This window comes from Lupinus angustifolius, chromosome LG02 (assembly GCF_001865875.1).
Source record: "Lupinus angustifolius cultivar Tanjil chromosome LG02, LupAngTanjil_v1.0, whole genome shotgun sequence".
Taxonomy (NCBI): domain Eukaryota; kingdom Viridiplantae; phylum Streptophyta; class Magnoliopsida; order Fabales; family Fabaceae; genus Lupinus; species Lupinus angustifolius.
The window spans coordinates 830158-856764 of record NC_032010.1 but is presented as its reverse complement, the minus strand read 5'-3'; the positions used below and the strand labels follow the sequence as shown (position 1 = coordinate 856764).

Here is a 26607-nt window from a genome sequence, read left to right as displayed (position 1 = left end):
ATATGTTTGTTGTGGTGGACATGTTTGTGGACAAGCTCTTATATCAAAAGCTCAAACATTGTTATCCTAAAAGTTTCCATATCATTACTTGACATTGAATAAATTATTAGTGTAAAGATTTATTTATAATGAGTATAATATCTACTATTTATTTATATTACTTTTACTATACAATGATAATGTAAAAAAAATGATTTGAGTAGTTTCTCACAAATGATACATTAATAAAAGAGATAAAGAAACCTTCATATCATGAGATAATTTATCTCATCCAACTAGTAAAAGTTTGATACATGTACTATTATTTTAGTTTTAGAAATATTTTTGTAAAAAATGATTAAATAGGACATATGTCATGATTTTAGTAGTTGAAGAATATAACTTATCTCCTTATATAAATAAATAATTTATTCTCTTACTAAAAAGAATGGAATACTGATTAATGATTTACTAATAAACAATATTCTTAACTAAGAGGAGTACATCCTCTATCACATATTTTGTATCACTTATTATAAATGATTGGTCATAAAAATATTTAATTATTAAATTTTTAACTTAAATATATTTTTTAATCAATTAAAGCAAGTGACATATAAAACACACAATTTAAGGGGAGAGAAGATATACTTCTTTGACTAAGGGCTCCTCATTAATAGTTCACTAATAAAATTTATTTTTAATAAAATAAGCAATTCTTAATAAATGATTCATTAATAAAAATATTTTTAATCATGGAAAAATTCATTAAAATTTACCATAAAATTTTTATGGTTTGTGAATAGGTATCATGAATCTTTATATGATAGTTTAAAGGTTTCTAACATTGAAATTTAACATAGCATAATCATAATGTTGCTTATATTTAAACCATGAACTTTTATATAGAGTGTTGTAGATCAACTTTCCTCAACATAGCACAATTTTAGTCATTTTTTATTAATTTTTTTTATCTCTCTTCCAATTACTTACTTAGAGAGATTTAAAATCATTTACGCTTTTACAAAAAAAAAAAACATTTTACAAAAAAAATATGGTTTGAATATTAAAACTACAACACTCAATATAAAAAGTAGAACCATGTTATTTTCCCCTTTTTAAGTAAGCAAAAGATTCTTATATATGATTCATTAATTAAAAATATTTTTAATTAACTAGGGATCATTCATTAATACAAAGATTTTTAATTAATTATGGACAAAAAAAATTAGGAAGAAAGAAACAACATTTGTTATCAATCATCTACTGATTTTGATAGATGAAAGAAGCAGTATTCACAATCGTCTTAACTTGTAGAGAAAGGAATATATTAGATTGATATTATCCTCTTATTTTCCTTAAGAAGATATATTATTATTTTTAAATTATTTAGTATTTAATTAATTAATTAATTAATTATTTTCACTAAAAACATACTTTTATTATTTATTACTATATTTACAACATATTGACTGTGAATTTTAACACATTTTCTAAGTTCAAAACTTAACTACGAATTTTTTCTTACACGTTTGCGAATTGCAAATAAATTTCTGACTACTAAAAGCGCATTTTTAAATTAAGATTAAAATTCCATTTCTAAGAATCTCAAAAAATTCGGGAATTCAATTGTAAATCTTAACAATATTATTTTAAAATAATAATACATCATTAAAAAATTTTATTCAATTTCCCAATTTATGTATCCTAATTTATATATACGTTGACTTCAAACTCATTTTAAATTCATCATGTTGGTTTCAATAATTTGGTGATATGAGAAATTGGGAATTAACATGCGCAAAGTGTGAAAAATATGTAGCATGAATAGCACCAAACATAACCAAAACATGTATGAACTAACACGGAATGTTCTAATAGTGACATCTCAACTATAAAAGAATTTCCCATTTATACTTATTCTATATATGGAGAATATTGGAAATTGTGGCTTTTATTTTTACAAAATGTTTTTTTTTAATCAAAGATCCTGAATTAGAGTTTCTAAGAAATTTAAAAAAAAACTTGTTAGCAGGGGTAAATATGATAATATAATCGATCCTATAACGAATTTGAATTTAATAAGGGAGATCCATTTAATTTAGTTTGTGTTTATTTTTCGAACCATTCAAATTTGGGTTTAGTGATGCCCATCTTAACTTGGATTTGAACCCACTTCGAATATTATTTATATATAAAAGTCTTATAAAATTATCGATATATGAATATTATTCGAACATTCTATGTTATTAAATTTTGTGTTATGTTCAATATAGTAGAAGGACCGAAACAAATTTTGGGTCGGATCTAATAAGTCGAGATGAAGTTGATTTCTCTCATCCCAAAGTGTAAGGGTTCAAGTTTTATAGATTATGAGTTATGATATATGGAAAGTAAAACTTGACCTACCCTTTTCCATTCAAACATTAAGTATCTTGTGGATAATAGCATGATTGTGTCTAGTGAAATTAGGTAAGAAAAAAATATTTATTACAATTTATATATTATCATTGAATGATCCGACATTCATTTTCTTGGTTTCTTAAATATATTTTTGCGAACATCCACAAATATGTGAGACTAACTTTTTTATTGTATATTTTTTTTTATCCGCACTCAAATCCGAAACTTTGCTTAAGAGAAATCAAACATGTACCACTTGAACCAACGTTGATATCCAACATTCAATCAATTATTATCAACTCAATTCTTCAAAAAAGTGACACAAATGAATAATGATTTGAAAATGTATAAATTTTCACGATATATTAAAACAAACATTTTAGTATAATAGAATTGAGGTCAAGTATATTGGGCTTGAACATGAGACAAATATAAAGGGTGGCATGTTATGAGCATCAAAGATCAACGCAATGTTGATTCTTCAACCAATAGTAGCCAATTTTGACCCGTTTGTAACATCATCGCCATAATAATAAATTAATAATTTCATTCTTTTTTAATAATATTATTTACTATCACTATCACTATTATACACTTTATATACCTACCTTTGTTCCCTGTGATTCCCAGATCTCAATTTTTCCCCTTTTCCATTTCAATTTTCAGGTTTGCCCTATCAGCTTCCCCTTTTTAATTCCCTTTTTGTTTTTTGAAACCCCTTTTTAGTTTGTTTTGGTGGGGTTTTATAAAAATTTGATTTTGATTCCTAGAAATTAGTTCTATTTGCTAGGATTTTAGTTTGTTTTATTTGGTTTTGTGGGTAATCAAGAAGGTAGTGTTTGCTCTTTTGATGTTCTGAGTGTTGCTGATCTGAATTTGTGTTATAATTATTACTGTGGGATGAATTTGTTAGGTCATGATTCTTGTCTTGTTCATATTTCTTTACATGATGTAGATAAAGTTGTTATGATTTGTTAAGTTACTCTATAATCTGTGATAATATGTTTTGTAAGAAAAAAAATGAACAGAGAAATGTGCGGTCTTGAACACTTATCTGCTTCCTGTATTTGAAGTAATTGATTAAGATTGCAATTGAAGTATTGTATTGTTGTATTTTGATTTTTTGTTATCTCTTGCTTGGTATGTGCAGATCTAGGAAATTATACAGCTTGTTTGGTAGTTAGGGTAAATAGTTAATGCTAAGGATAAGTGAAGAGGAATTTGTCATACCTATCCAATGTAATTTTGTGTTTTCGGTGGAGCTACGCTTCTTGTTACGCTCCACCATTTCTATGGTCCTACAACCCTCTTGGCTCTGCTCGAAGGTTGACTCTACGCTTTAACAACCTTAGGAATTTGGGCTATATTAATAATACATTTTTATCTCTAAATATTGCAATTAGATGATTCCCTTTTCTCCATCTCCGTCTTTATTATTGAAATATATGTTGAAGTTTATTGTCTCCGGCCATTGAGTTTGCGCTTATTCTTTTTCCTTCAGAATTCAGAAGTTCGTTTGTAATTTTTATACCTTTGTACTTTTTTCTTACATGCATTATCAATCATTGAACAGGAAATAAATCATGGCACAACCCACAACTCCTACAAGAATAGGTCTTGCTGGACTGGCTGTAATGGGTCAGAATCTTGCTCTCAATATTGCTGAGAAAGGCTTTCCCATTTCTGTTTATAACCGAACCACATCCAAGGTTGATGAGACAGTTGAACGAGCAAAGCTGGAAGGAAACCTCCCATTGTATGGCTACCATGATCCTAAATCTTTTATTCAATCCCTTCAAAAACCTCGGGTGGTAATAATTCTTGTCAAGGCTGGGGCACCTGTTGACCAGACCATTAAGACCCTATCTGCGTACTTGGAAAAGGGTGATTGTATAATTGACGGTGGTAATGAGTGGTATGAGAACACGGAGAGGAGGGAGAAAGAGGTGGCTGAATTGGGTCTGCTGTACCTTGGGATGGGAGTTTCAGGCGGTGAGGAGGGTGCTCGAAATGGTCCCTCTTTGATGCCTGGTGGTTCATTTAAGGCTTACAAATACATAGAAGACATTGTGCTTAAGGTGGCAGCTCAAGTTGACAGTGGTCCTTGTGTGACGTACATTGGTAAAGGTGGATCTGGTAATTTTGTGAAGATGATTCATAACGGAATCGAATATGGTGACATGCAGCTGATTGCAGAGGCTTATGATGTGTTGAGGTCAGTTGGAAAGTTGTCAAATGAGGAACTACATAGTGTCTTCACAGAATGGAACAACGGAGAACTTCTGAGTTTCCTGATTGAAATCACAGCTGATATATTCAGTATTAAGGACGATAAAGGTGATGGATATCTTGTTGACAAGGTTCTAGACAAAACTGGCATGAAAGGTACTGGTAAGTGGACCGTTCAGCAAGCTGCTGAATTATCAGTTCCTGCTCCCACTATTGAAGCTTCTTTGGATGCAAGGTTCCTTAGTGGATTGAAGGAAGAAAGAGTTGAAGCTGCAAAGATCTTTAAATCAGGTGGCTTTGTCGACCCCTCGACGGATGAGCCTATAGATAAGCAGAAATTGATTGATGATGTTAGGAAAGCTCTTTATGCTGCCAAAATCTGTAGTTATGCACAGGGAATGAATCTGATCCGTGCAAAGAGCATCGAACAGGGCTGGGATTTGAAGTTGGGTGAACTGGCCCGGATTTGGAAAGGAGGTTGCATCATTAGAGCAATATTCTTAGACAGAATCAAGAAGGCATACGACAGAAACCCTGGTTTGGCAAACCTTCTCGTGGATCCAGAGTTTGCGAAGGAAATAATTGATCGCCAATCGGCCTGGAGGAGCGTTGTTTGCCTTGCCATCAATTCTGGTATCAGCACCCCAGGTATTTCTGCTAGTCTTGCTTATTTTGACAGTTACAGAAGGGACCGGTTGCCAGCTAATTTGGTGCAAGCTCAAAGAGACTACTTTGGTGCTCATACATATGAAAGGGTTGACATAGAGGGATCTTACCATACTGAGTGGTTCAAGCTTGCTAAACAATCAAGGATTTAGATTATTATACTCAAAGCCATCAGGTTTTCTAATAAATGTAATGTTTTCTGCTCAAGACTGTGTGCCGAGTTGAGCTTACATGGTTGCAATATGGTGAAGTTTTATCCCATTATGTCCATCTGAATTTCTTGTCTTTTTTATTTTCCAATGATGACTGTTGTATCTTTGCTGTTCCTGTTTTGTACTTGATAATAAGTTGTCCTAGTTTCATGGTGCCCTCTAATACATATGAAAGGGTTGACATAGACATCTCTTACCTTACTTGGTGGTTCAAGCTTGCTAAGCAGTCAAGAATTTAGATTATTGTACTCGAAGCCATCGGTTTTTCTAATAAATGTAATGTTTTCTGCTCAAGGCTGTGTGCTGAGTTGAGGTATAACATGGTTGCAATGTGGTGAATTTTTATCCCATTATGTCCATCTGAATTTCTTGTTTTTTTGGTTTTCCAATGACTGTTGTATATTTACTGCTTTCTGCTTGATAAAATGTTGTCTCAGTTTCATGGTGCCTTTTCAGTTTAGAAATTTTAGTAAGATTTCCTTTAGCATGATGGATGTTAAGTGTATGAAGTTTCTGCAGGAGTATACTTTTTTATTTGATTATTTACTCTTTGAGTTGGTGTCTTGTGACGTAGAGGTCACGGGTTCAAATTCCGGATAAATTTGCATGTACTTACCCTTCCTATAACCCACCAGGCTGAAGACTCATGTACTGGGCTGTCCTTTATTATCTACTTTTCGAGTTTAATTTTGATCTAATGTTAGTATAAAACAGTTTTGGATTATCATCTAGTGATATGTTGCCATTTCAAGAAGTCAAACTCTTTTAAAGATATGACAATATTTGATTGGATGATTCTAAAACAATGGATCAAAATTGAGATTCCTTATCTAACTCTATCTATGGCTTGTTAAAACTTTACATAGTTGGTCCCAATCCTCAACAAAAGTGGATGTAAAATTTGTCAATTTAACCAAAAAAGTTGCATTTGTTTGGTTTTTGATAGTGGTCAATGACAATTCTGATTACTCCATGTATCTGTTACCCTTGTAGGGTAAATTTAGATTTTGTGTAGCTTGCCCCACATGAAATGAAAAATCTCCCTTGCACATGTGTGGTTGGTGTGTGTAATGGAAAGTAGATGGACTCTATATCTCTCCCATTTCCTCTACCTATGTTATAATTAGTTATATTGAAGTATCTAATTCAAATTCATGCTCTTTTGATCTAAAAGTAAAAACAAAGAAAATGCATGTTTTTCTTCTTTTGCCCTACTCTTTTGACCTTTATTCAGGTTTACATTGGGATTTACAATTCTCTTGGAGATCTGCTATGAAGTTACTGTGGGAGTTAGACTATTTTTTGTTTGTTATTTTATGCTTTGCCTTTTTCTCACCTTTTTTCTCCTCTGTTGTTGCACATTTTCTGAGGTATTTGGTGCCAGTCAGGAGCACAATTATTGAGAACCCTATAATGTTTTTTTAGTGTCAATAATGTGCTCAATTATTGAGAATATAATGGTTTTTTGGGTGAAGCAGGGATTGACACAAACCCATGTACAAACTTTAGCAAAGTTGTTTTTTTTACTGCAACATTCCAATGAGGTGTTAAGCTCTGCTCTCAAATTCAATAATAAAATCAAGTTGTTGAAAACTAAAGGAATTGTAACATATTTTTAGAACTATCTAAAGAAGCTATAAAAGTGTCTCAGTTTTATCAATATTACTTAGGCTTCATTCTTTAGTTGCTGTTTAGAACAATTGAAAAACAAAATAGATATGTTAGAATCCTTTCTAATCATTAACCATTAACCACTGTTACTTGTGAACAAAGAAAGTTAACAATGTTAAGGGCGCATTGATATATATAATGAGCTTATTGCTACTCATAATCACCTATTCACAGTTTCTACGTAATAGGGAGGCTCAATGTACGAGACTCCCACTTAGAGAGGCTTTAAAATGGTAGATGTATGTAGTCTTATCATTGTAAGCACAGAGATTATTTTTAAAATTTGAACTTGTGACTGTGAGTTCATGATTACTAAGCGACTTCATTCCCATCAAAATTTAATTTTTTCGATTTATAAGATTATGAATAGATGAGAAGTATAAATAGAAAATTAAGACTGTTAAGACAGTGATACCTATAAAGTAAACTGTTTGATTCATTATGTCACTTAGTTGAGATTGCAGTGAAATTTTTTCCAGTCCTAATGCTATGAAAGGTGACATAACCGGTTTATAATGCTAGAAATTGAACATAAAATAAATTACTTGCAACTAGAACATATTCTGAATTCTATGTTTTATGTAGAGTGATGAAAGACTCATAAAAAATTTGGTGAATAATGACTATCGGTTCTAGTGTGTGATATCTGATTATATGTCGTTCTTCAGTTTTTACGATTCCTAGACTTTTTTCATGATGAACAACATTGTACATGAAATTTAGTACATGGCACATAGACTAAACGAAAGAGTCATATAACTATTATCGACTACTCGAAATCCATCTTATAAGACCCTCTCTCTATTAATAAACAAAGACATGAGAGAATCCTTTGGCACATGTTAATATGGAAATGGAATGTGACATTTCATGATTCCATTGAAGTCATGTGTGCCCTCATGTTTTTATGTCAACCATACAGCCTGAACTTTGCAATTGCCTTGCTGTTACATTCATACCTCATCTTTTACAAAGTTAGTTCACATAACCAACCAATATCAATGCAAATGCAACAATATGCTTTTAGAGCGTAAAATCTATACACTGACAGTGTAAAGATTTATACATAGTCAGTTTATCATTCATCCTTCGTTTGGATTACTTTTTCCGAAAAGTCAATAATGAATGAATGTGAATGATGGATGATGCACTGACAGTATAAAATACTCTTATACAGTCGGTGTATACATCTTTTTCTCATGCTTTTATTGCTTCTAGTTGTCATTTGTGTTATTATGTGAAACCTTACACTCCTTTCCAGCACACTACCATGCCCCATTTGTGATGCATTACAATTTGGCAGCACAAAAACACATGCATGCATAGAATCATTATTGCATTTTTTTCATTGAAAATCACTTTTTTCCTTTAGCTATTATCCAAAAAACTTTTGGCCACATCAGGCTACTTTTCTTTGATGCCATGCTTCTTGTTTTTTCTGTTTACCAGCTCAATGCAACTGTTGTGCACGTTATCAATAAATTTGTTTTACTTTTACCCTATAGTTTTTGAAATTTCACATTTTATGGTTTGCACTTTGCATTAAGTTCTTTACTACTATATCTTTTTATTACCCTTTGTTGTATTTATGTCTTTGATAATGCCTTCATGTTGGCATGACTAATTTCCATTTTATAAACTTAAAAAGCGACGACCCGGATCACAAAACAAGCAACCTTACCGTTGTGTCGAGACTTACCGTCTCCATTTTAAGATACTGTAAAAAAAATTAATCAAGTCTAAACACGAGGTTACATGATAAAAGATTTAATTAACCCTCCTCTCTACAATTCATTTCTTTCAGAATTCAGTACCTAACATAAAAGAAAAGACATTCAACAAAGTATAGTGTGAAATATAAAACTTCAAACTTATGAATCCATCACTTAAAAGAATGCTTTGAGATATTTCCTTTAGGTTGAGGTATGAGTACAAATCAACAAATTTAAATTCTGAAGATGCATGGTTTACAAAAACCTCAGAATCATATACAATACAATGAAAAAATTTCATCTTTTTTTACTTCTGCTATCAACACCTTTCTTCTCTTGTTTGTTTGCATTATTCTTCCTAGATGAACACTTGCTTCCATGATCTTGTTTATCTTTCTTAGAGACTGCTATGCCCTGACTACTTTCTCCGCGAGCATACGAATTTTGATACTGAATCGGGCCAGAGGAAGCATCCGAAGCCATCGAATCATCGCTCTCTTCATCAACTTTGTTTCCTTGCTTCTTTCTCCTGTTTTCGCCATACACTTCGCGATATCCATCATATTCGTTGCTGCATCCAGCGTCATCATCTTGCACAGGCGAATCGATATACATAGTCCAACCCGATTCGCTACTGCTACATCCTTCTGCACCCCAGATTTGTTTATAAGAGTCCATATTTTTCAAGGCCAGAAAGCTGTATATGGCAATTCAAAGGGAAAACAATACACAATAGCTAAACATGATGCAGGGAAGAAAGAAAGAATGAGAAAAACTATAGCTGATAAAATGAAAAATCTACTTTGAACTTACATTAATAGATAGATATCACACCTAATCTTTTGTTGAGCTGAAAAGGGTAGTAATGAAATGGTAGATGCACTTAGCACAAGGCTTAAATTTAGAGAGAAACTAGGAAGGTTCCTAAACAGATTATAAAACTACAGAAATAATTTGAAAACATGAAATAAACAAAAGGAATGTTTGGAGTTGTTGCAGGCCTTGGTCATAAAAAGCAGATATAAATAATCAATTTTTTGAACCTATGTTGTTGTAATCTTTAATAGAAATCTGACTTTTATTGCATAATACAGATGTTCAAATAAGCACAAGGTGCACAACTGAATATGCTAAAGCAATAGTACCTTTTTCACTTTGTATGTTATCTATGATTGAATCAAAATTCTTTGTCTTGTCTATAGAAAACATGCAGATCTATTATTCCTCATACATGTATATATGTGTTTGTGACTTTGTGTATGTATCTTCTATTCTATATCATATCTGAAAATTGGTATCTTTGTCATACATATATATGTGTTTGTGCAATGTATCTTTTATTTTGTGTCATATATCAAAATTGGTATCTTTTGAATAAGTAAGTGCAGAATCAAATATAAATTTATGATAAGTTTTTTTTTTGTGAAAAGCTGGCCAATATTTTTTAATCTATATATTGATTAGTCTTCAAAGTTCTTATGAGTTTAATATATGATGGGTCATTGTTGGTGGAGGGTTGTTGGCTAAACTTTTTCTAATGGTTGCACCCATCTAATATTTTTTATTATGGGAAAAGTAGTGATAAAATGCATAATGAATTGACTATGTTATTCATATAAGAAATGTTTTCACATTCTTGAGAATGGGATATGTTTGACAGAAATTTTTGGAAAAAATGTTATGATAAATCTTAAAATGTGAAGGGGTGAGAGTGAAAAATGTTGGACTCTTACATTGTCAGAGAGAATGTAACTTATATAGACATTATATTCCCATGAATGTGTTTCAAAATATTCCTTAAAGGAAACACAACCTCATAACAAAATTAGATTTTACTATAATGAATTACAAGATCCCCAAAAACAACTACATGCAAAATTATAGTATTATATATGTTATTAGTTTATTCCTTTGCAAGATCTATATATAATAATGAACTTGAAAAATAAATTTGTGCTTATCATATAGTCACACATTGTGGAAAAAAAGTTCAGTTTAACTCAAGTGAGCTATCAAAGAATAATCACTTTAAGGCAATATTATGAAATCCGAGTAAAATATCAAACCTTGAAAAATCTAGTATGAGGTCTAGCTAGTTTAACCTATAATTATATAATAAAAAACACATAAAAAATAGGTCCAATTCTCCTTCTAGAAGTTGTTCCTTTTTTTAAGGAAACCACCCAATTCAATGATTTGGGTTATTCTGAGTCATCTCGAGTTAAACCCAGTCAAGCCGAAGTTAGAACAGTCTAAAACAACCCAAACAATCATCCGAATTTTGATCACGCCTAATGAAACTAAAACTTGGGTTGTTGTTATTCATAGTTTCAAAAGCATTACACCTCTAGTTCTTGTGTGAAAACAAGAAAAATGCAATCTACAAGGGAAAGAGAGACTCCATTCTTGTGTGGAGACAGCATCATTATAAATGATGGACATGAATAATTAAAGTCATGATAACCCTCCCTAGCATAGTACTGCATCAGCAACAAAATCTAAGAATGAAAACAACATTCTCCAATGCCAAATGCTACTTTGATTATCAAACAAACATATAAGATATAACATAAATATATCATAAAACTAAGCTTAGGCAAAATGTAGTCCCAACAAAAAACAACAAAATTAATGTTCTAAAAATCATGTGAACCTCCATTTTCTATCAGATTATAACACCAATTGAACATAAAGCAATTCATAATGTTACAAGCTGCTCTGAAAAATTGGCCTGCAAACCAAATTTACCATTTCATACCAGATATAAAGTGCAATTTTGTTTTTTTAGTTTTAGTGAAAGTGAAGAATGTGTTCAAAATCATTCCTTCCACATATCTGCAAACTCATCAGGCTCCAGAGTATTAGACATCTCATGCATTTTCCTCCTTGTCTTTGCTTTCACCTTCTTTGCATACTTCCCAGCATTCTTCTTTTTCTGCAACGCTCGAATCTACCGGAACCAACATAATAATACCATGAAGAATATATTGGTTAGTACCTGAGAAAATGCAATTTTTTTAAGTAAAGATGGAGAATATATTGGTTAGTACCTGATTTGGCGACACGTAGAATGGATTCTCATATAATGTTGGGCCTCCAAAACTACCACCAAATATCTTAATTGGGTTCAAGCAGAACCGTGGACCAACCTAAAGAAGCAATTTCCACAGGGTTAAGAGACTAAGAAATTGGCAGATCAAAGCATAAAACAAAAAAGCTAATGCGCCGACCTCAACCAATGTCATTTTATCAAGGCCTCCTCGAGGTAATTTGTCTGCCTCATTATGCGGAACAGAGATCTGCATGGAAATAGAGATGGGGTAGTAAGTAATATTGCACAGTAAGCAGCACAAAAAAAGGCAGCAAAAAGAGAGACAATACTATGATACGGGAATCCCATTTTCGTAAGTTACTACTTTTTCATGTGTGTACTTGTAGAAAATGACACCACTATATCATTCAATATACTACTTTCAAGTTTTATAATTTTAGTTTCAATGTTTAGTGGATTCCAGATTTAAAAAAGTAGTTGTCAATAGTATACAATCCATAGTTACATAATTCCCTCATTTACCCTATGTATTGTACACCAAATTCACCATACCACGTACATTGTATCAGGTTCATCATAATTCATAAAGGTCTCAAAACTAATATAAAAAGTGACGAATAGTATAAAGTACTATGATAAAATCCCGGCCGCAAACAAAAATTCTCATTTTGTTGGTTAAGAAGTCGGCACATGAATGGTGAAAAACAACAAATCTCAATTTTAACTTCTAAGTTAATGCAATTGACAAACGCTGAATATGCTGTTTCTTTAGATATTGAGCAAATGCAAACACACCTGGTAATTCCGGAACCATATATGGTCATCAACTATTGAGAAAACAAAAACATGGTCATGGAAAGGCTTAGCCTTTCGATGGTCTTTTGGTGTTTCAAATATCTGAATGGAAGAAAGAGAGAATGTCAGCAATAATCAAAGTTGTGAGAATTTGTAATATTACATCACCTAAAACACACAGACAAACACATGATAATATATGCATGTAACAGAACTTCACATCCTACTAAATTTAAACTATGCCAAAACATGAACATAAAACTAATAGAATTTTACTGGTAAGTTATTATACACTAAGAAATAAAATACTCGGCAATAAATTAGACAAATAGTTCATAATGCAAAAGCAACATTACAAAACCATAAACTAAGATGATATTATAAAAATAACATTCTCTCTTGCATATGCAATAGTACATCCAAGAGTAATCAAAATAATGTCAAGAGATTTTCACTTTCTTTATGAAAGTGGACAACATGGAAATACTACATACAGGAAAGAAACAAAGAAAATACCTGCAACAACATCTCCTTCAATAATTTCCAATGTGCATCTTTTTCAAAATTAGTTGAAAATGTCAAAATAGGGCGGGAACCTTTTAAGTGATTTCCAGTTAGCTTTAACTCCTCCATTGTGTGCACTGAAAAGTGGAGGAAACAGAGGTTAGAAAAATGGCATTGGAAACAGTAAATAAAAGAGAGCGATCACAAACAATCATTACTCCACGAGAAGAATGAAGACCTTACAATACATAGCCCAGAACACTAACTCGTCATAGTAAACAAATTATTAAAGTAACCTTATGATAATTAGAGGAGAATATTACCAGCACTAACTAAAAACTTCACTGATGGGCCATTCGGGCATTTTGCCATCCAGAGATAAAGATCCTTCGCCTTTCTACACTGAAATTCATAAATGGAAAAGGGAAGGATAAGACAGTGATCAGAATGTAGCCATTGATCAGAACCAAAAAAATTAGAAATTTTTGGAGTGCAAATATATTGCAAAATATAGCCCTAATCATCAGAGTTCAACTTCAATCAAATGCTTGATTACAAGGACAAGCCAATGATGGGTGTAAACAAAAAGAGTACAAGCATGTTATAACTAAAAATAGATAAAACATGAAACCACAAAATGAAAAACATAAGATTTACATCCAATGGAAAAAGAGAGGCAAACCAATTCCTAACTCTACAATAGCACAATCACAATGCATACACTAATTTAGCAAATGACAGCACAACACAGTGAACCAAAATTTAATGTATGATAGGACATAACTTTTTGTATGAATATAAATAGATACCTCAAAAAATAAACAGGAGGAACAGTTCTTGAGCTCAACAAGCTCATTCAGGGTAGCACCTTTAGTTTCCTTTGATTCAACCTTGTTATCCTTCTTACAGTGAGGTAAAAGTGAAACCACATTCAACATCAAATGACGGTACCTATAAATTAAAGAAAAAACACTTCAACCATTAATTACCATACACAATGCTAACAAAAAATTATTTTGCATCTTTCACACTCCTTCTCCAAATTAAAATTAAATAAACTTCTCAGCATCATTATTAAAATGTTTGTCTTTTAACACAATAATAAATTAATAAAAAGCACAAAATCTGCAAGTATGCCATTGTATGGCATTCAGATGTTCTCCATTGTTCCAACATCACCCTTGAACCATGAACCCAAAGGTTAAAACCTGGATACTAACCGTAAACCCTGAAACATAAACCCTGAACCGTAAACCCTGAACCGTAAACCCTGAAACATAAACCTGGATCCTATACCCTGAACATTAAAACTGGAGTACTAAACCTTAAACCCTGAACTATGAACCATGAGCCTTAAACTCTGAAGCTTAAACCCTGAACTCTGAACCTTACCCTGAACCATGAACCTTAAACCCTCAACATGAATCCTAAACCTTAAACAACCCTGAACTATAAAACCTGAACATAATTCATGTGTTATACTTATATCCTGGTTATTCTAATATATTTACAAAAGGTTACAATAATATATAGATGTACCTGTAATTAATGCGCCTTGAGCAAGTGACCAAAACCTTTTCTTTGTTCCTAAAGAATGGTGAATCAAGATCCTTAACCTCATCATTATGATTGTTATTGTTATTATCCTTCCATCCCAAAAGGGTCCTTGTTGGTCTCTCTGAAGCAGAATCTTCCTTCTTTGGCACTGCCACAGATTCACTCTCACTGTGTTTTCTCTTCTTCCCCATACTTATTCTTCAAAATCTGCAACACCCAACAACCAAAATCACAACATAATAATAATAATAACATAAATGCATGAATGCATGAATGAATGAGAAAGTGAAAACAAAGGAAGAAAGGAAAAAGAGAAGTTCTTACAAGGAGGAGTGGTGGCTTCTGCTGAGAGTGGTTGAGTTTGTGGAAACGGGGCAGAGGGTTTATACGGACCTTTATGGGTCACTGCGGCCCACAAAAGTAGGGCTTGAACCAACTCTTCTTTATTCAAATACGGATACTCCAGCCGATCCGCCAAAATCTGAAAATTTATATAGTCCTTATACTTTATTAGGTATTTTTAATTAAAACTAGGTTTTTGGCTAGGGTATACATGACTAATTTAAAATCGGGCTGGAGTTCAGCTTACACAATCGAGTTCGGCTACCCACTTTTTTTTCATTTATTCCTTTTTGGGACTTTTAATTAGGAATAAGTGATGTAAAGTATATACATATAATGTTAGCAATAAACTTTTTAATTCACTCTCTATAAAACATGACCTAATATAATATAACAAGTTTGTTAAAAAGAGTTATACAATAATATGTAATAATAAATATTTTTTAAATGTTAAGATTCAAATAATTATTTTAAGTTAGTCATATCAGCCTACTATAATTTGTAGTCCGCTTAAAATAAATTTGAATTGTAATTTGACATACATAATTGTAATTGGACTTTTTAACCCGTTTTGATTTAGCTTAAGCCCACTTTACCCGACAAACCATTTCCACACTTGCCATGAAGTTTTAAAAGATTTTTATGTGCATCAAATATATTTTTAGTTCATATAATTAACTCAGTGAGTTACTCTACTTTAATTATAGATCTTGAGTTTGAGTCTTATGAATATAATTGCATTAAATACTGGATAAGAATAATTTTATTGTGTTTGTGGAGAATATATTTCCATCAAACAAAATCTATAATCACAATGGAGACATATATGTAATTGCTTAATTGTATTGAGCCCTATGTGAGGGTTAGTATTCTATTACTAGAACATGATAGTTTTTTGTTACTATAAACTATTCTGGATTTTGTGTCGCGGACGATAAATTTTAGAAATGTCGATTTTTCCATCATTATGTCATTGACTATTTTGCAGGTTTTGGTAAACATTATAAAAATGAGGAAATGAGAAAATTGTTAAAATGTGATTATTTGTATGAGACTTAAATGATTCTCGAGTTACAAGAGTTATTAATATCTTAGATCGCAAAAGTGTAAAATTAAGCTTTAAATTTATGTAAATATGTTGTAAAATTCTTTAATATCTTAAGTAATATTTCTAAGTTTTGGATGTAATGTAAGAAAAATAAGTCATTTCCATATTAAAAACAGAAACTTAGCATATAGGTAATCAATGTTGTTTTAGTTTTTAGAATCAATTAATATTCTCAAAACTTTATCAATTATTTTACTTTTTAAAGTTACATCCAAGATTATAATAAAAAAGGTACTCATTATTCTAAAATATAATCCATTGATTAATGAATTAAACAAGAGCTACATCATAGAGTTCCCTTGTTCAAACAATAAACAATTATTCACAAGACTCCTAAAAAGGAGCACCACATAAAACAAAAATAAATAAGATTATTTTTTTTACATAATACTCTACCAAACATAATTAATTAAAATATAAAACTGAGTAAAACTAGATTATTCAGATTCATCAAGAGTAATTAGTTTATTTCTTGTTCATGCCAGTTGCATTCTTCACAGCATCAGCAGCTCCTTGTGCTGTTGCCATCACTTGCTGACCAGCCTGAATACAATAAGAGAAAGGAAAATTTGATTCCGAATTACGTAACTTTCCAAATTGTGATCTCGATGATTTAACCAAATCTAAGTTGTTAGATGTACGACATAAATTTCAATCTCGATAAATCAGAGTCAAAACACAATTTGGAGTCTAAGTATCTAATTTTTCTTCTCACAGATCGAATTTATTAAAATCTTAATTTTTTTAAAGTTACTCAATCCAATTCCATACTAAATGTGCATGATATTCTCATCCATTTAAAAAATTATACATATCTATTGTAAAACATTGAAGTTGGAAAAATCAAACTACGAACCTCTTGCATGGTTTCTTTAGCAGATTGAGCAGCATTGCCAGCCATATCCATCATGTTGTTAGCTTTTTCCTATAATACACAAAAAAAAACATATATTATTCCATTTAAATTTGCATGCACATGTAATTAAAAAACATGTAAGGTTTATTAATATAAAACTTAGAACACGGGCTTGTTTGGGAGTTGGATTTTGGAGGGGAAAGGGAATGAGAGTCATGTCACAAGTGTATTTCATGGCTCACAAGCCTTCCCTTTCTCTTCTTCCCCTCCAAAATTCAACTCCCAAACAAACCCTGAGAGAATAAAAAAACCTCAGTTTGGCCCTTGGCTTGTCCAGCCTGATAGCTCATTTTCTGAGAGTCCATCTTCTTTGAAAATGTAATGAAATTAATGTATTGAAAAGATCAAGAATAATTATATTCAAGTTTTAGATGATGATGATTAATTTCTATATAGTGTGCTGGTATTTATATATGTAAGATTAATTTTTCTACCAAGAGTTCTTTGTGGCATGTAATTATTCCGGTTGACTAGGATAATTGTGGAGGAGAATTCATTACTATTCTATGGTAGTTTCATGCATGGACAAATTCTTCTTGGTGAGATAGATATAGATTATAATTGGAGAAATTTTTGTTCAAACACTCATAATCTAAAATATGGATTTGAGAATTAATATAGGATATGAAAAAGTTTGGGTTATAATTAAGAGTTTGCTTCTTAATATTTATTTGTAACCTTTCTCCATAAACAATTCTTTAAGGTAATTAATATATATCACATTTACATTGATACATACTATGAGATACATAATCTAATTATTAGTATTTAATATTTTGAGGATGATATTATTTGTTATTTTATCATATTATTTGTTATTTTCAAGTTATTGGTAGTCCTATTTATTTATATAGGAGATGAGTGTTATGTATTGGGCAGAGAATAAAAATTGTGTTAGTTATTATTGAGGTATGTATTACATATCATTCACTATTGATTTGTATTATTTTTGTTTGAGAATCAATGATAATTAATAAATCAATAGTAGACAATTTACTGACAATATAAAAAACGGTTATAAAGAGAATATAGTGTGAGCAAACCCTTGAAAATTACAATATCTTAACAATCTTGAAAATAAATAAATATTTGTCTAATTTTTTCCCAACATTTCCACATAATCCTTAAAGATAATAAGCATAAGCTTGTTAATAATATATATAATATGGACATTAAGCATATATCAACATTTATGTTCATCAATCTCAATCACACATAACAACCTCCATTAAATCAAATAATGCCACATTTCATAATTGAACCAATACATAACACTTGACTTCCAACAAATCACATAATCATGCGTATAACTATGCTTATAAGATGATTAGTCAAAATAAAAAGTGACAATTTATCATGCAAATTGTAGTAAACAATGTTCATTTAGAGTCCATTTACAAATTGATTTTGGAATATGAGAAATGAATAATTTGAGAATCATTTTATAAAGTATTTTATGTTTCTCAAGTTTTTCTTTCCCCGACTTCCTAAATATCAATTTACAAACATACTCTTAGTGAATGAGAGTCGACTCTAAGCATTAACCTCAAAACATGGATTTGTATTAGAGCGATTAGATAAAGTTCACAGCTAATTTCTTACAATGCTCTCAATTATTCACATGCACATGGATCATTTATTTGTTAAATTAATCTAACAAATCAAGAAAATTATTAATTTTTTTAACAAAATTATTAATCATTTTTTGCCATACGTTGCCATTTCTTCTCTGTACTTAATCATAATAGTTGTGTTTTCTCTACATTAAGTGAGGGTACATGTACAATGGTAAAATAAACGTAATTAATGATGCCTTAAACTAATGTTATGAGAACCAGATCTCTAATCGGGTGATCTGACCGGTCTGACTATTGAACGCACTTGAAAATGGTGCTGATTTATAGTCTTAACCAAATGAGGGGTTAGACCACTATGAGTCGGGAAAATTCTAATCTGACTATGTTAAATTTAGTTAAACCGCAATAACCAGGAAAAGAAATTCTAATCCGACTATGTGACGAAAAAAAGTTTTCTAATAAAATGGCACTTTTAAAGAATGAATGAAGTAGTTTTTAAAATATTTATTCTATAACTACATAATTAATATTTATGTTTCATCTTAAAATCAATTACTAGTTACTAATAGGAGAAGTAAAATATTTAAACTACAATATAAAAAATAAAACATATGATATGAGACTTATTTTCTAACCCACGAACCAATATATGAGTTAGATTTAATACACAATGAAAGATCATCTTTTGGTTTGTGAGGTTAAGCTCTAAGTATATTATCTTGTTAAGAATTTGTCACAAAACCAATTGTAAAAAATACTTTATTTGTTCTTTAAAGAATAATGTTTTGATATTCTGATTTTGTTCTACATAAGTTTATATTTTAGAAACTTGATACTCAATTATATTTTTTCTTGTAATTATACTCTTATTTATCATATCTATTTTCACATCCAATTTAGTTCTTCAAGTCTCGTTAATTCATGTATTATGCATTTCCTTTGGTGAACTTTGATACAAAGAAAGTTTATGCGAATTTGGTATTTGGTTTATAGTGGAAAATGATGAATGTGATTAAGGGAAATAATAAGAGAAGGGTATTACCAGAAAATCAATAAACATTTGATAAAACATGATATATTATTAGGGCATAAAATTCTCTATTTTTTCACTTCGATTATTTGTCTGAGTTGGGTCAATGGGTTGTTACTCAAAAGTTGGAATACGAGACATAATATTCATTAATAATTTTGGTTGTCCTAGACTTTAATGAAATGAATTAATACATTTTTTTGTTTCCCATAAGAATCACTGTACTAGATGTAATCATGTCCGAACCGGAAATATCTATAGGCATGTGAGGTTAACTTTTATAATGAATATTTTTTTCATTCACAAGATTCGAACCTGAGATTTTGCTTAAATGAAATCAAACATGAATGAAATTAAATAAACATAAGAATTAATATAACTTTATTTAAAACTGAGACATTAGACATAAAAATGTAATAATAAAGTTGAATGAGGAAAGTAGAATAATATAATGTTCCATTATTAATCCTTAATTGTTGTTGATTGAATCCTTGACAGCATCAGCAGCTCCTTGTGCCTTGGCCTTCATTTGCTGACCAGTCTACACATTTAAATAAACATTCAATCCTTTTATTAATAAGGGTATCCCTTCATATTAAGGGCACTAATATAAACACTTGTAGGGTTCTGGTTTTTATTTCCACCTAACATATAATACACAGAGATATAGCATTAATATATATTTGGACTTTTATCATAACTAGCATGACATTGTATCATTAAATTGAATCTTGCTAGTGTAAACACATTAGTTTTTCACATGGCCATTCTAAGCAGAAAACTCAGTTTATATATATATATATATATATTGAAAGATGAGATGATTTTGAGAGAAATATATAGAATTTGATGGAACCTCTTGACATGACTCTTTAGCAGACTGAGCAGCATTGCCAGCCTTTTCCATCATGTTGCTGGCCTTTTCCTGCAACACATCAAGAATTATAGATAAATTGAATAACCCAGAGACTATGAATGAATGAAAGAAAGAAAGAAAAGCATGGAAACCTGGGTTTGGCCCTTAGCCACTCCAGCATTGTAACTTGCTCTTTCTGAGTTCATCTTCTTTCAAAATAATGCACTAATAATGTTATGAAGAATTGTGTTGTGTTTATTATGTTTTGATCTGCACATTTGTTTTTTGTTCTCTTGAGATTTATAAAGCTTCTCAAAACATTGCATTGTGTACTTCCCCTACACTATAGGGTATTGAATTTTTCAGTGTTCCAATTTGCATGGTTTCAAGGACATATGTCATATATGCCATTATAACAAAGGGTGATGTTAGTGGTGCATGTGTGCTCATGCACGTGGATAACTTATATATTGCTCAATGCAAAGGTGTACCATTTCTCCATGATATAACACTAGCAGAGAAAATCTGCTAGTATATTGGAATAGAATAATTCAACTTCTGTCATTATAGAAGTCGTGATGACATATAACGACCTCTGAATAAAAGTTATGATGATGTAATATAACTTCTGGTTAGTACAGAAGTTGTGATAACATATAACGACTTCAGGAAATCATGATGACCTATAACAATTTCTGAATGTTAAATATGAACCTTGCTTAAAGAGAATCAAGTATCACTTGAACCAACGACCATTGATTTAGTACTATTATATTGTTAACTAGTTTTGTTATGATAAATTTATTAATTAGTCTTGTCAACCTATAATAGACTAACACGTTGTCAACATTTTAAAGAAATGAGAAATATAATATTTAATGAATAAATAAATAGGATAAATATAACATTTTTAATAAATTAATAATATAATTTATCTTCTGATATGTAATATACATTATTCTCTTATTATAAATATGAATTGAATTTTTTATCATATTACTATATTGAAATAATATATAATATAAAATAGTAAAAGTTTATAAAGTAATGTGTTATTATTGATTAATAAAAATGATAAAGTAATGCATTATTATTGATTAATAAAATTGATAAAGGAAAGTATTATTATGTTATTTTTGAATAAAATAAGATAATGTATCATCATGGATATAAATTATTTCTTCATTCTACTAAAAAATATAACATCTATCATTTCTATTTTTCATTAAATATTATATTTCCTCACACATTATCTATTATAGTTTAGTGGCATTTTGCTAGCACGGTTGTCTTAGTCCATCTATGTTTTTTAATTTTTTAATTTAATAAGAAAATTTAATGGTTTGAATTAGTGAATAGATCTAAACTATTAGATGTTCATAAAACTAATAGCTAGGATGAAAAGTAAATTTAAAAAACTTAGTATTAGAGTAAGTGAATCGTCACACATTCTTAAATTTTACATCATTTGTTTTGGCCTTTTTCATTCTTATATATTAAGGGATTGATATATGAACTCTTCTACTATAAATAGAAAAGGCTAAGTGCGTGCAAATTACTCAAACAATTTGTTCAAAGTTTACTCTTGCAAAAATAAAATAAATTTTTTGGAATCACTATCCAAAGTTGAGAGTATATGTATGGCTGAATGAAATGAAAGAAAATGCTACAGAATATCTAATTCCAATATATTTGGCTGCAAGAAATGGAATCACAAGAAGTGAAGGATTCTACATACATATTTTTAATATTCATTAAAGCACAAAAAGATTGAAATTTGAAGATAAAAGTCATTCATCTAATATATCTGTTTCAAAGTATGCAACATGTGGAAACAATTTGAAAAGAATATAGAATCACATGGCATGACTTTATAATCATGTTTCAGTTGCACTGGATGGGTGGATCTTAATGTTTTTCTAAATGTTCTTCAGATTGAACCACTTTTCCATTCTTCTCATACTCTTGTGTCAGTTCCTCTAAACGCTTTGATATCTGTCAAAAATCCAAACAAAGATGATGCATAATCATGGAACAATGTCTTACTTAAAACAAATATAAGATTATATGTGCATTTGTGCATGTAAAGTTATGGTTCATGTGTCATGTATTATAAAATCTAACAAGTAACAACTTATTCCATTAATACATGCCAAGTTAGAACGGTAAATATACCCAACAAAGTGAGGAGCACGCGACACCACAGTGAAGGTGGCTCAAGGATCATAGTTCACCATAGCCCGCCCAAGGTGGCCGAGTTCATTCAAATCCGCCTATATATTGGGCGGGCTCAGGCTGACCATAAAATTTTCAATACCTGTTATAATATGAGAAAACATCTTGCGGTATCGTTACCAAAATGCATGGAAAGGTAGAGTACCTTAATTGAATAAGCCAGAGGCAATATCGTATCTGGATTCATCGCATCCTCCGGGAAGTTTTTCAAGGCATGTAAAAGTTTCTCAAATGGTAGTTTAACCTGATAAACAAAGAAAATACCAAATATGAGCATAAAATCTGAAAATTATTTTATTCCATATCAAAGGCAAGTCACAGGGTCACATGATACTCACCAAGTCATCATGACAATACATTAATAGGGCCAAGCCAACTTTAAAGACAATTTTAACACCCTGGAAGGATAAGAATGTTGTCAATATATATATCATGACGATTTACACCAATGGTTCTTATAAGGAGAAGTACTGCTAACCTCGTAGAGAAAGACATCCCAAATTCGAAGAGCCAAATGGAATGGAAAGGAGTATGAAAATACAGTTATGAACCACTGGCTTGCATACATGCTAGGATTTATCATTTCTTCTGAAAAATGTTCTCCTAATTTCGGTAGATGCTCCCTTACCAGTTGTTCAAATTGAGAGAGATATTGCTGTACTAGAGGCAATCCTGCCTACAATTGGAATGAAAACAAACATGTTTAAAGAGAGTTTTCTCATCAAATAGTATATCATTAGTAATAAATAAAATCATACAGTGATAAACTAGTCTGGTATTTTGTGTATACAATGTGTATATAAGAAATGTCAGAGTATGATAAAGAATGAGCTGTGGCTAATGGTACTAATGTGTCAGTGCAGTTGGTGCATTGTCACAATTACTGTTATAATTAACATTAACATTTAATGTTAGTTAAAGGTTATAATTCTTAGAGTTCCTGAGATATAAATGTTGTTGTAACAGTATCATTCAGACAAACAATATTGAGTTTCTTCTCAGACAAGTTTGCCAGTTTCTCTCATTTTTTGCCATTTTCCTTGATATTTGACATATCATTGAGTAAAAAAATGGTCGCTACCGACAAATCCATACACAAAGTGTAGATTTTTCATATAATAATTATGGATTCAAATCCTGGAAACATCATGTTGACTCCAATGACTTAATATTCAAGTTTGCATATATGCGAAAATGCAAAAGCTGTTGCAGATGCACATTCATAGACAATATAAATCTCCATCGAATCAAACAAGCAAAAGAAACATAATTATTCTCAATATTAAATTTTGATTAATTAGAAATAGATTTTTAAAGAATAAAACAAAAATTACCAAAACACGGGAAAGATACATTGACAATATTAATTGGTGATAAGCTCAAATAAATTCATGGAACAAAATAGTACCAGGTACAAGCCCTCCATTGGCGCATGTACAGCTCCTTTAAGCAATGCAACCAACAACCAAAATGCATCTTCCTCGCTCATATAAAGAAGCAACAGACCTGCTAAAAACCCCATTCCCTGGATTTCTAAAATGATCAGTATTATGAATTACTTTGCTACAAGCATAAAAAAGTAATAAATTGCATGAGTAAAACCTGAACATATCCAACATTTCTGTCAAAGACTGAGTAAGCCTTGAGAACATTGTAGAGTGATCGTTGGCCAGGTCCATGTCTTTGTCGGAAGAATACATGTGAGGGGAAGGTACGAGAAATATCACGAATTATATCTAGCTCGGAGGTTGATGTCTCATATATGACTAGTTGCTGCAAAAGGAATAATGACTCATCCATGGAATAACAAGTGTGGCACAATAGTACAATGAATTCAAGAAAAAATAAAAAATGAATAAAATCCTCATTGTAAATAATAAATTTTCTGTTTCAATTCCTTTCATTTCATACTTTAACCAGTAACAGTCATGACACTAATTACGCATGCAAACTATATAGGCAACAGTCATTTACATTTTACACTAATTTTTCTCTTTGAATGACATATAATAAGAAAAAGTAAAAAATCCTTTAACATTTTCATGTATGCCTATCTAAGATAATGGACAACATATTAGTAGGAAACCACATTCATTAGCGATCAGATCCAGTGGAAGATGCACAAATGTAATCTGCGCTGTAGCTTTCCTAACAGAGTTTCAGAACAGAATATAACATAAACGCAAGGAAACCTTAACCTTTTCTTTTTAACTTTTAAGGCTCGGAAACATTACTCTTTTTAGTCACATTTGAACAACCAAACTTCTTTGGATAAAGATAGAAACAGCATTTTGTCATAATATCCAACAAAAGAAAACAAAAAACAGACATATAACATTGTCGATGTAGACGCAAGCATGTGGAAGTATACGGTTATGTGTTTGTGTGAGAGATGCTAAAATGAAAAGCAAAATACTCCAACCTCCCTTGCAGATCCTTGATTTGTAACAAACGGTACCTATGTTTATGAACCATACAAACATATAAAATAAAGTCCAGAAAGGGTCGTGGTAGTTAAATATGGAACCACTAATATAGGCAAGGTGTTGAATACCATAAGAGTCCTTGGGTAATCGAAAATATCCATACAAACTAATTCTTTTAGGAAGAGAACAAGATACCAGAGAAATGAAACATCATGGCCAATGGCATAAAAAGTTAATGAGTGCACCCATAGTAAGTCAGTTATCTAGATTACCTCATAAACTCCAGGATTCATCAGCAATAGGTCTCGACTCCCAGATATCAACTGCCAAACAAGACCCCGTAAACAATCAGGAATTCCTTTTCTTATACGCCTTTTAACAACATGAGGTTTTCTTCTTACATAATGCTTCCAGTCACTCCCACCAACCCCAATCATCTTCCTCCATTTTCTAACACTTCTTTCCCCCCGAATTCTGACAAACGTCACATGATAATAACGGTAAAACTGTCGGCCATATTTTGATGTGCACTCATCTATAAACAAAAATAAAAATGGAAAAACAAAAATACCTTTCATACTCATATGCTGATCTATTCTTGACCGAACTGTCAGAAGCACTAACATCCTGTTTGAAAAACCCAAATCTATCCAATGCTCTTGGTGAAGGAAGTGGACCTGGCTCATAATCGTCTATTCTTTTCTTTTCCATTCAAATATCACAAATTAACTCTCCAAAACCATAGACACAAAAACATACCTTGCTTCCTTAAACATTACAATGAAGAAAACCTGAAAATAAAAGTGAAAATTAAATAAAACAAAAAGGATATATTAAGAACTAAAACAAAAATTGGTTTTCAACATTTCTTGGGAAAATGTAATCAAGCATAGATAATATGAAACAAGCTAATGTGATTAAATTTAATATTAAATAAAAACACGAAAAATCAATACATAGAAAAAGGATAAAATATAAATAATTGTAAGAAACACAATCCAATGTAAAAATTAATAAGTGAAGGACATTGATAAGATGAAAAATGATTGAACCTAACATCATCGTTGAATTGAAGATTGGAACTTGCAATGATGTTGATTTTGTGTGAGTTCTTTGTCTGTAAGGATTTGGAATGGTCTCTGATACGTTGATTATGAAAAAAATGAGAAAAAATTGTTTGATAGAATTTGTGATTAGGGATTGAACACAACGAACACGAATGGTACAAAATTAACCCTTCTCTTCAATTTCAACAATTCTCAATTTAGGAGACAGCTTATTTATTTATTTATATATAATATAATAATTGAACCAAATTAGTTCCACATTTCATTTAG

The 26607-nt window shown here is 31.0% G+C and overlaps 5 protein-coding genes across 12 annotated transcripts; 1 reads left to right on the top strand and 4 right to left on the bottom strand.

Annotated features, from left to right (window-relative positions):
• On the top strand, window positions 2937–5862 carry LOC109330303 (6-phosphogluconate dehydrogenase, decarboxylating 3). The gene is made up of 2 exons (XM_019564451.1): window positions 2937–3048; window positions 3956–5862. Exon 2 carries the CDS (start codon window positions 3966–3968, stop codon window positions 5427–5429), a length of 1464 nt encoding a protein of 487 aa, XP_019419996.1. The 5' UTR covers window positions 2937–3048; window positions 3956–3965; the 3' UTR covers window positions 5430–5862.
• Window positions 9049–10146, bottom strand: LOC109330294. Its single transcript, XM_019564444.1, has 2 exons — window positions 9687–10146; window positions 9049–9558 (listed from the first exon to the last, which is right to left on the bottom strand). Coding segments are annotated over exons 1-2 (390 nt in total). The 5' UTR covers window positions 9688–10146; the 3' UTR covers window positions 9049–9169.
• On the bottom strand, window positions 11657–15188 carry LOC109330287 (ribosome biogenesis protein BRX1-like). Its single transcript, XM_019564432.1, has 9 exons — window positions 15105–15188; window positions 14763–14987; window positions 14033–14174; window positions 13547–13625; window positions 13236–13360; window positions 12720–12821; window positions 12103–12171; window positions 11923–12021; window positions 11657–11822 (listed from the first exon to the last, which is right to left on the bottom strand). The coding sequence occupies exons 2-9, from the start codon at window positions 14969–14971 to the stop codon at window positions 11691–11693; spliced, it is 957 nt and encodes a 318-aa protein (XP_019419977.1). The 5' UTR covers window positions 14972–14987; window positions 15105–15188; the 3' UTR covers window positions 11657–11690.
• Window positions 16455–20908, bottom strand: LOC109330275 (stress-induced protein KIN2-like). Of its 2 annotated transcripts, XM_019564417.1 has the most exons (6): window positions 20762–20908; window positions 20631–20678; window positions 20253–20294; window positions 17398–17424; window positions 17087–17155; window positions 16455–16773 (listed from the first exon to the last, which is right to left on the bottom strand). In XM_019564417.1, exons 1-6 carry the CDS (start codon window positions 20813–20815, stop codon window positions 16696–16698), a joined length of 318 nt encoding a protein of 105 aa, XP_019419962.1. In that variant the 5' UTR covers window positions 20816–20908; the 3' UTR covers window positions 16455–16695. The 2 variants fall into 2 exon arrangements, 1 of the variants encoding a protein (XP_019419962.1); XR_002105651.1 differs by lacking the exons at window positions 17087–17155; window positions 17398–17424; window positions 20253–20294 and having other exon boundaries at window positions 16695–16773; window positions 20610–20678; window positions 20762–20785.
• LOC109330241 (ecotropic viral integration site 5 protein homolog) lies at window positions 22274–26551 on the bottom strand. 7 transcript variants are annotated; one of them, XM_019564362.1, is made up of 10 exons: window positions 26489–26551; window positions 26323–26413; window positions 25842–26061; window positions 25543–25744; window positions 24447–24617; window positions 24253–24369; window positions 23323–23520; window positions 23183–23242; window positions 22990–23088; window positions 22274–22604 (listed from the first exon to the last, which is right to left on the bottom strand). In XM_019564362.1, exons 3-10 carry the CDS (start codon window positions 25979–25981, stop codon window positions 22518–22520), a joined length of 1074 nt encoding a protein of 357 aa, XP_019419907.1. In that variant the 5' UTR covers window positions 25982–26061; window positions 26323–26413; window positions 26489–26551; the 3' UTR covers window positions 22274–22517. The 7 variants fall into 7 exon arrangements, with proteins under 7 accessions (XP_019419907.1, XP_019419926.1, XP_019419932.1 ...); XM_019564381.1 differs by lacking the exon at window positions 26489–26551 and having other exon boundaries at window positions 25842–25999; window positions 26035–26061; window positions 26323–26457; XM_019564387.1 differs by lacking the exon at window positions 26489–26551 and having other exon boundaries at window positions 25842–25999; window positions 26035–26061; window positions 26328–26457.

What these genes read in the sequence shown, in the direction of transcription:
- LOC109330287 (XM_019564432.1), bottom strand. Translation starts at nt 14,971, where the DNA reads ATGGGGAAGAAGAGAAAACACAGTGAGAGTGAATCTGTGGCAGTGCCA. An exon ending in CCTCCTGTTTATTTTTTGAG is followed by an intron (nt 13,626 to 14,032) that starts GTATCTATTTAT and finishes TATGAATTTCAG; the next exon opens with TGTAGAAAGGCGAAGGATCT. An exon ending in ATAAAATGACATTGGTTGAG is followed by an intron (nt 12,022 to 12,102) that starts GTCGGCGCATTA and finishes TTGCTTCTTTAG; the next exon opens with GTTGGTCCACGGTTCTGCTT.
- LOC109330275 (XM_019564417.1), bottom strand. Translation starts at nt 20,815, where the DNA reads ATGAACTCAGAAAGAGCAAGTTACAATGCTGGAGTGGCTAAGGGCCAA. An exon ending in AGGCACAAGGAGCTGCTGAT is followed by an intron (nt 17,425 to 20,252) that starts GCTGTCAAGGAT and finishes ATGAGCTATCAG; the next exon opens with GCTGGACAAGCCAAGGGCCA. An exon ending in CTAAAGAAACCATGCAAGAG is followed by an intron (nt 16,774 to 17,086) that starts GTTCGTAGTTTG and finishes TATTGTATTCAG; the next exon opens with GCTGGTCAGCAAGTGATGGC.
- LOC109330303 (XM_019564451.1), top strand. Translation starts at nt 3,966, where the DNA reads ATGGCACAACCCACAACTCCTACAAGAATAGGTCTTGCTGGACTGGCT.
- LOC109330241 (XM_019564362.1), bottom strand. Translation starts at nt 25,981, where the DNA reads ATGGAAAAGAAAAGAATAGACGATTATGAGCCAGGTCCACTTCCTTCA. An exon ending in TCAGCATATGAGTATGAAAG is followed by an intron (nt 25,745 to 25,841) that starts GTATTTTTGTTT and finishes GACGTTTGTCAG; the next exon opens with AATTCGGGGGGAAAGAAGTG. An exon ending in GAAATGTTGGATATGTTCAG is followed by an intron (nt 24,370 to 24,446) that starts GTTTTACTCATG and finishes TTAGAAATCCAG; the next exon opens with GGAATGGGGTTTTTAGCAGG.